This window comes from Branchiostoma floridae, chromosome 9 (assembly GCF_000003815.2).
Source record: "Branchiostoma floridae strain S238N-H82 chromosome 9, Bfl_VNyyK, whole genome shotgun sequence".
In the NCBI taxonomy this organism is placed as follows: domain Eukaryota; kingdom Metazoa; phylum Chordata; class Leptocardii; order Amphioxiformes; family Branchiostomatidae; genus Branchiostoma; species Branchiostoma floridae.
In genome coordinates, this window is record NC_049987.1 from 7,003,761 (window position 1) to 7,013,086 (window position 9,326).

The following is a 9,326-nucleotide window of genomic DNA, read 5'->3' on the forward strand; positions in this document are numbered from 1 at the left end:
GGAGGTTCTTCTGCTGCAACACGTGGGTGGAAAGCTTACAATAGCAGAAGCAAACGCCCTCTGGCGATACGTCGGTTCTCAGTTTGTATGTACTTTATTGAAGTAGGTAATCAACCAACCAAGTGGTGGTTCCAAATGCATGCAGTAGTGTCCCATTTCTACTCTGTGAACATGAGTAGTGACTCATTGGTGTTTATACAGGTACATCTTATACCCCCATTACGTGTGTAAAGCTGATGTTTGTCAATCAAACGCACATTAGACAAATGCATGTTGTAAATCTTCTAAACATCATCGTGAAGGCACCTGTCCGTAGACTAATACCTTAAGTTTAATGACGTCGGTGGTTTGGGTCGATATTCAATATGTGGTGGTCAGGTGTGTTTTATGTTTAATTTTGGCACCGATATGAAACCATGGTCTGCCTTCTGCTGTAAATGACGCTTATTTAGCGTACGTACGCCACAAGGCAGGTGAGTAAATTAGAGGCTTCCCTGACCACGAGCTGAGCCAATCGTAAGCTCAGGTTTAACAGTCTCTTGTTGGACTTTCCGTGATATGGTAAATAGCTCCTGTAAAGACTACCACCATGCGTTGGTCACTTAAACATAAGATAAGAATCAGGCAAGAGATTCTAAATTAGTCCACGACCTCATTAAACCAAGCAGTATCAAGTCAGCATCGGGAGTGCCTTTCAACATGACGTGGTTACATCCGGGAAGACTCAGTGTGTTCCGGGGAGACTACATGAATTTCATGAAGTGCTTCAAAATAGCCCCGAACACAACACTGAACAATAGACCACTACTAGACCACTACGGCAAGAGGATGGGTTTTATTTCCTCGGCGGGATTCTATTTCACCGGCATTTCTCTCTGCCTTAGCTAGGCCATTCAAAAGGCTGTCTTAGTCGCGTTTTCCACCGATATGTCAACTCTGGAAACAGGCACATAAAGGGGCCATAAAACGACGCAGGGAACAGCCATCTCACGGCGGTTAAATCTACTGCACCTTGTTTAACTCTCCGCTGCCCGGCACTCTACTTCTACAGCAAGCTCCATCAGTCTGTAACTCTCCGCAGCCCAGCTCAGTGCTCAGGCAGTAGCAAGTGCGTCGTCGTTTCACAGCGGTGAACATGGCGACTCGCCGCTCCGCCAGACTGGACTGTGTTCTGGTCCTGATCGGCTTTATCCTACAGGCAGGTGAGTCCCCCGCCCTTTCACATGGTTTTGTCCGGTAAGCGATTATTAGTTCACGTTGAGGGCTTACCGTAAAAAAGTACCGAGCTTTTTATGGTGTTACCTGTGTCAGTACACGTTAGTCTGGAAAATAGTTATTCATGAATACATGCCCGGCTTGCGATGGGCAGCAGGCAGATACCTACACCAGTGATTTAAGTCAAGTATTGTATGACGATGTATGGAACTAAATCTGTCTTTATCTGAAGATGTAATTCCGTCATGTTTTGATAAGCATTCAGTAACCTGTATTATGTCAACAGTTTAGCTGTTTATCGGTATTAAGGGACAGTTTTTCGTACATACATGTAGTTAAAGGCACGTAGGCTACAGCAGCCCTGGCTATATACGTGCCGCGATTCCTAACATGAAAAACACTTCTGGAGGCATCGGCTGACGTAGAATGACATTCCGTGGGGCCAAATATTTTACCAAGCTAATAAAAGTATCGCCAATTTTCATAGCCAGGGGAAGCTTTTACTTGTGTCACGACTCCCATGGGAACTTCGGCTTGAGCAGCCAGGGAATTTACGTGACGAACATGTGAATGGCTGTTGGGGGGGGGGGGGGGTGCTGAAGTCATGGGGGACTAACAAGTGTGCAGCTCTGTTGGGGTGAGGGTCTTTGGGGGTAGGGGGAAGAGTGAGTGTTGAGGGGGTTGAGTGCGCAACCAAATGCGTTGAGAGGGGTTCCAGAGTGAGTGTTCACCCCCCTGTATTGACGAGGGTTCAAGAATAAGTGTGCAACCCTGTATTGAGGGGGTGCCGGGCTGAGTGTACATCCCTGCGTGTGTGTGTGTGTGTGTGTGTGTGTGTGTGTGTGCGTATGTGTGTGTGTGTGTGGAGGGGTGTTTTGGGGGGGAGGGTGTGCCAGGGTGAGTGTGTATTCCTGTGTTGAGGGGGTGTCGGATAAAGTGTGCATGTCTGTGTTTGGTGTAGGGTGCCCAGTGTTGATGAGGAGGCTGTGATTTCTTTCGTGTGAATGTCAAACGGCTCCTGTGGAAATGTCACGCGCGTGGAGAGCCCCACAGGACGTACTGACTCGGGGCTCTTAAATCTAGCGATGGAGGAACAGACTTTTCCTCCGTCCATCCGATCTGTATTTTTATTTCTTTTATTACAACAAAAAAGAAATACGGTACACAATGGTGCCGCACTCAAGCAAACTGGCTTATACTAACGGCACCACTGGACACAAACATGATACATGACATATAACAGAGAACATGTAAACGGGAACGTCTGATGTACAGAAAACAGAGGTGGACAGTTGAATATTTTAATTTGGCTGCATCCTGACAATTTAAAACTAACAACGTCATTGAACATTTTTCTAATAGAAGTAGGGATATTGAAGAAAATATAAATTGTCGTCACCATTTAAATCATTAGAATGATATTAACGCAGACTCCAGAGACCCTCAGTGCAATGTTCCCGTTATCGATCTGCATGTGAGATGTAATTAGACTGCCATGTTTCATTAGGATGCAAGAAGGTGTGAAACGCAGAGACTTCGGGCTAATATATACCATGGGGACTCTGAGTGTTGGATCAGCATTTGCATCACAATAATCAATATTGCTGATTTATTTATATATTATTTATTTGACACGAATATCTTTTGTTGATAAGATAACGAGCTTAATTGATGCAAGTTAGAAGCATCTAGAAATAATTCAGTAGTTTCACATGTGAGCGAAATTGTAGTTTAATCGTTGCATTTGGTTTTTCTTCAATATCACTATACTAATCACCGTACCACCCGCTGAACTATTGAGAAGGCTAGTAAGGGGGATAGTACTGCCCTATCAAATTCTACATTAGGTATTTTGTCGATAAGGAGTTAACTATGGCAATATCTCAACCTAAAACTATATGTGAGCCTTGCGTGTCAAGTCAAGTCCATTGTCTCTGCTAACTCTTGTAATGTATGCTAACACGTGAGGCATCTGACAGCCCTCATCAACTCCACACAACTGCAGTTGATATCATCATGCTTATTCTATTTCGTGACAATCCAACTTATGAAAATTACATTTGAGTGCAATTACGCCGAAAAGAGAATTAAACATTTTAGAGATATACCTTATTAGCAGCTGATTGCCCCTCCCTAACGGAGCTATGGATACCAGAGCTCACAGCTAATTGCTTTTCCCTTACGGACCAATGAAAATAATAAGACAGACTTGGCTTCACTCTGCCGCCAGTATTAATCCTTGTTAAGAGAAGCGTATTCAGTAGTAATCAGTAACGCTTTGGGGCAACGGCGCCCGGTAACAAATTACATTGTGTCAACCGGCTGAAGGGACGGATTGGTTTTCATTGCAATTATCAGATCTATTTTATGTTACTTCTAACAGCAATCCCATCGATTGGAGGAGGTGTCGACACTATAAAACCGATAAGATACATGGAGGGTGGCTCCGATAATTTCCCAGCTGTCAGGTGTCGTAAAAGCCCACCAATTGACACCCTCTAGTGTAACCATCTCCCTAATGTCTCTGCCAGCCATCTAGCTGTCATGTAGTCCCTGATACAGATCTAAAGTGCCCTTATCTCCCTGTCGGCCCGCACGCTAGATCAATCGCCGCAATGTCATCCAGGCAATAATACGGACTGGCCTGTGTGTTAAAGTGGTCCTTAAATTTTACGATGTCAGATAGGTTAGGCCATTTGGTGCGGATCGGTACGTGTTCCACATATTTCCTGTCAGATGTCCTTGGTTCATGGCGAACACTGGCTCAGGCAGGACGAGGCTTACACTTTCTGAGCCATTATCATAGTAAAGGACGAATTGCAACATCTGTGTGTAAATGACGTTTATTTCTATTCCGAAAAATCTCCAAGGATATCTGTGCATACATGCATATGTATAAATTATGTGTATTTGGAAGCGTAGGACATTACCAGTAGATGCGATATGCTAATACCCACTATGTACAGAACAGCAGTCAAGTATCTTAAGGATCATCCAACGATCCATCATGAAATTGTGCAAATTATATTGCCAGGTCTGGACCAAGATTTACACCATGTGCACGTCTGTCTACATTCATCTTTGGTCAAAACGTTACTTGTAAGAATCTACTAAATATGACAACTATGATGCCGAAGAGGTACTTCATGTGCTGGCAATAGCGCTATTATGAAATACAGGCAGCTGGTAATTTAATACAGACGGCGGTCGTCTGTATGCCACAGAACGTGCATGTGAAAGTTGTAAGTTCATTACTTCTCATGGTCTTTACAGTCACAAGCTGTTAATAATAACGCTAGGGCGATGATTTGGGCAACGCCAAATTGATCAACATTTAAGATGTGGGGGACGAGATTCTTCAGTAAACTCTATCAGATGCCGTGGATCAACATCAGTATGATAAGAATGGTACGTAGGCGATAGGATATCTATTAATGGTGTTTACAATTTTAAGTATGATAAACTAACTGCACTTCACACGCCCTGCTATCAACCCTTTAAACCGATATGAACACGGAAGTTTGGGATCAGATCATCGATTTTTCAACTCTAACCAGATGTTGCATGCGGCAGTTTTACGACATAAGCCGTTATGGTTTGCGGCAACAGTAAAGTTTACGAGACGGGTGAGCAGCAATGGATTTATCAGAAACATATGGGAGGGGGATTTATACCTGATGTTGCGATACTGGTGAAATAAAGATTAAACAATAAAAACATAATCTTGTTTCCAGTTGACGGCGCATCTTACCGCACGAGACCACAGCCGACTGCAGTGCTGCAGGGGCAGACTGTGACACTGACGTGCTCGTTTGATGGACTAGCAGATGACGACACAGTGATATGGGAGGGTGGAGCAGATGATAAAACCATCGCGTTTGGAGGCAATGTCCCCAAGGTCTATAGACGTCACAAAATCACAGGAGATGCTTCTCGAGGAGAGTACAACTTGGAAATTGAACGAGTGAAGCCAGAGGATGAAGGGAAGTACAGTTGCTACACTGATCCGAACGCTGTTGCTGACGCCACTTTAACTGTTGTTGGTAAGTACAATATTTGATACAGCAGGGATGTGTCAGAACTAACAAGTGCAAGAGGAAGACTCTTTAAAGTAGAAGGAATGTATGTATACTGCACAATTTAGCTATATGCAATAGGAATTTAATTATGATATTTTGCGTCGGACATATTCAGTCAATATTTACTGAAATGAAATATCTAAAAGTCTAAACCTCCTGAATCTAAATCGATATACTGCAGTTGCCATGACTGAAACTACGATGTAAATCGGTTTGACTGCATGCGCAGTTCCTTTGACTGAACCTCCACAAAGTAAATCAGCTTGACTACAGTTCCCATGACTATAACTCTACAATTTATATCGGTTTGACAGCACTTCCCCCGACTGTAATTCTATGATGTAAATCGGTTTGACTGCAGTTCAGATGACTGCAACTCTATAACGTATATTCGTTTTGCTGTAGTTCCCATGACCGGACCTCCAACGATAGAAGGCGGCGAACTTCCCGTCACGGCAGGTGAACAGCTGTCCCTCACCTGCCGATCTACAGGTGGACATCCCTCACCTCGACTCACCTGGTTCAACGGTACACACCGCTTTAGGTACGACCGTACGGGGTACTCCATATCTTTTTTTCTTCGAATTTTGGTACATATATATTGTAGATATCTCGATGCAGGTTAGAAATCTAGGTAAGATATGCTAAAAAGCAGTTCGTCAGTGACACTGACGAAAGACGCCGGATGGCTGTCTCAAGCATCTTCAGGACCGTTTCCAAAAAACAGTTGCTTGAGTAACTGCTTTTTGGCGTATTGTAAATATCCCATGTGCAATTATAAAATCATCCATATCCATGCCATGTGCTCACTTTTAGAGCTGCCAGCGTGTCGAATCAACGTGACCAGACTGTGGAGCTGTTCATCCCCCGGCTGACCAAGTGGGACAACGGCGCCAACTTCACCTGCCTGGCCGACCAGGGGTTCCCCGAGCTCGCCAAGCCTAAGGCATCATCCAGGATCCTGAGAGTCAAGTGTGAGTTCGTTAAAGTTAATGTAATTTTTTAAAAGAAATAACATTTGAGAATATCTCTATAGACCCGGATATAACCAATTACAATTGTTATATCCATGACCGGTACTAAACACATGGCATTAAATGGACATTAAGAAAAACAGAAACCGAGAATAATGAAGAAAACTGGTTGTCAGATCTTCTGTGATGCCCCAACAGTCAAATACATGTAGTTAGACTAGAAAGATGAGATAGTCCTAGAGATGCTAATAGACTTGAGTATGTGAAGCAATTAAGTGATGTATAATGCTTTTCAAAATGTAATTTATCATTTGAAGTAATAGAATTTTTACTACCACAGACCCACCGCTGGTGCAGGTGCCCAGTCCGTCCGTCCACGTGAGAGAGGGTGAGCCGGCCAGCCTCAGCTGTATGGTGGACAGCAACCCCAAGGCTACTGTCACATGGCGGAAAGTCGGGGGCACAATCCCGATGCTCAACATGATGAGGTGAGCTGTAATATTTCATTGTGGCCCGGAAATCATGCTGTATAATTACCTTATTCCTAAGGTAGGTTCATTTAGGAACTATGATGATGATGATGATGATGATGACGATGATGATGATGATGATTGAAAAAGTTCACTTAATCCTGGCTACAGGTTAAAAAAAACATTCCCATAGATAGCCTGTGTGCATCAAGTTGCTTGAGAACTAGATTCCGTGCTTGATTGCTATCGCGTGTGCACCATTTAACGACAACGAATGTCTTCACCTTTCAGAGACCATGTCCTCCATCTCCCGAAGGTGTCAAAGCACGACGGCGGACTGTACCAATGTGACGCCAACAATGGGGTCCTTCCAATGGGATCTGGAACAGTCACTCTCCAAGTTTATTGTAAGACTATCAAAGGCATAAAAGCATAGATAAATATTTGTTACCGCAATTCCGGTAATCACATTTCGTGTTCTGGACAAGATATCATATGGTCACGTTTTTTTGTTTGGTAAATAGGTCTTGTGGTGGGAAAGAAGGAGCAACCTAGGATTGGGCCCTCTTGCCGCGTTCCTTGGAACTACAGGGGCATTTTAGTTTCAGAATTTGAAACTGTATAAGTCAAGAATGGATGAATGAATTTCGTGCTTCTTGACCTGTAGGTAACTTTGATGAAGACCAACGTAATGGCGTGGTAAATATGCAAAGTATGACATAATTATCTAAGTCTATTATCATTTAAGAGTCATTGCACGAGAAAACCAGGCAGAGGCCGGAAGATGGGGGTCGGCCAAATCGACTCAAACTTTTTATGTGTGATAGGTATGTGGAACTATGAACAGCCATATACTTAAAACCCTCCAGCTATTTTTCGTTATGGCGTTCTGGGACCCCCCTCAAAGACCCTCCAAAATCCAACAATTTATGCCTGAAAATTACTGACATTTCGATGGCTATTCTGAAAAATCTAATTAAGGTACGAACAAAAATTTTGCATTTTCATATAGCATGGGTTCTAAAGTGATACAGACCAGAAGTTGAAGATAATGCATTAAAGTTAAGAGGGTATGCCAGGGGGTTACCTGAACCATTGAAAGCAGAATTTTTGTCACTGTAAATTTTAGTCATTTTTAAGGCGCAATAAAATCTATACCCAGCGGGTCTGGTGAATGGTTTTAATGTTGATAGAGAGAGGAACATCTACTCATTCAAAAACAATCGTCGTCTAATTGGGCCATACATAACGCGAGCCGTGAGAGGGGGGTCTATATGGGGATTTTTCGGGTTTTGGTCTTTAGTAAATCGGGTGATTTTATTACTCTATGGGGCGTAAGTCATGGCGAATGTTTGCGAAGTTGTTTGTGAACCATGCATAACTGTCAAAATATCATGATTGATAGGCAATATTAATTTGGGCTCCATATGGGGGATTTGGGGATACTATAAAATTAACTTTGCTGATTTTATACATTTTTACTGTTACTTTTTAATATTATCAAACTGGTATCTGTTCCTAAATTACTTGTTCATACCAGCTATGTTGTGCATAATGAGAAGGCTCTACATGGGGGTTACCAGGACTCCACAAATGTGTGTGTTTCATAGAAAGGGCACATGGATGCAGATATACTTCATGCATATTAAAAAAAAAACATTGAACAAGACCAGAACAAAGGTCAAGATTAATGCTTTTGGGGATGGATACGTGTACATTATACTTTTTTTCATCAATACGACTGCACTATAGGTACTGCTATAGACAAACAGCATTACATCAATGGATTGTTAATATGCCTGACTATCCATTCACCACTATAAGGTCATGCTGATTAGGGAACTGATGTAACTTGGCTAATAAAAAAATGGCCGAAAAAATTTGCATCCATTATGGTGAGGTGGTGTGGTCAGGAAAGCTGAAGAAATGACAGAGTATGATATACCAAACAACAGATTCTTGATTTTCGTTCTTTCACATCTTCTCGTTTGACCTTGGAATTGATGTTGGCAATCCAAGTAATTAGTCACATTTACGTTTGCCGATGTGTTTGCAATCTACGGCATATATTTGCTCATTTTGTAGCTGCTTTGTACGAATTACAGTATGGTTTGAATCTTAATGTTTTTTCTGACAATAAAAAAAGCTTATAATTGATGTGCACACCACAAGCCAAAAACAAAGTCTTTGACGAATCATCTACAAAGAACAACATGAGATTTAAAAAATCTGATTAAACATTTAGCTGTAATTGCTAACAGACCCTGGTCGCCTGGTCACCCTGCACCAAAAACAAAGTCTTTGACGAATCATCTACAAAGAACAACATAAGATTTAAAAAATCTGATTAAACATTTAGCTGTAATTGCTAACAGACCCTGGTCGGACCTAATACTAGACATATTGCAATTGGGTACAAAATCTCTTGAAAGCACTTTCTTTTTACATTTTTTGGTGAAAAAGCAATCTGCACATGTATGAGCATGTGCCTTGGATAGTTTCCAATACCTGTATGAAACGAAGTACAGGGCTCGAAATACCACCTGCATATGCAGGTTAGTGCAGGTAAAATTGGAGCTGTGCAGGTA

The 9,326-nt window shown here is 42.3% G+C and overlaps 1 protein-coding gene across 1 annotated transcript in view; it reads left to right on the plus strand.

Moving 5' to 3' along the window:
* The first annotated feature begins 838 nt into the window (after positions 1–838).
* LOC118422868 (irregular chiasm C-roughest protein-like) overlaps positions 839–9,326 on the plus strand; it is a 32,264-nt gene continuing 23,776 nt past the window's right edge. The window contains exons 1-6 of the mRNA XM_035830692.1: positions 839–1,202; positions 4,950–5,258; positions 5,700–5,838; positions 6,111–6,268; positions 6,609–6,756; positions 7,030–7,145. Of these exons, the coding sequence (XP_035686585.1) occupies positions 1,136–1,202; positions 4,950–5,258; positions 5,700–5,838; positions 6,111–6,268; positions 6,609–6,756; positions 7,030–7,145 (937 nt within the window). The 5' untranslated portion in view covers positions 839–1,135. The remainder of the gene's footprint in view (positions 1,203–4,949; positions 5,259–5,699; positions 5,839–6,110; positions 6,269–6,608; positions 6,757–7,029; positions 7,146–9,326) is intronic.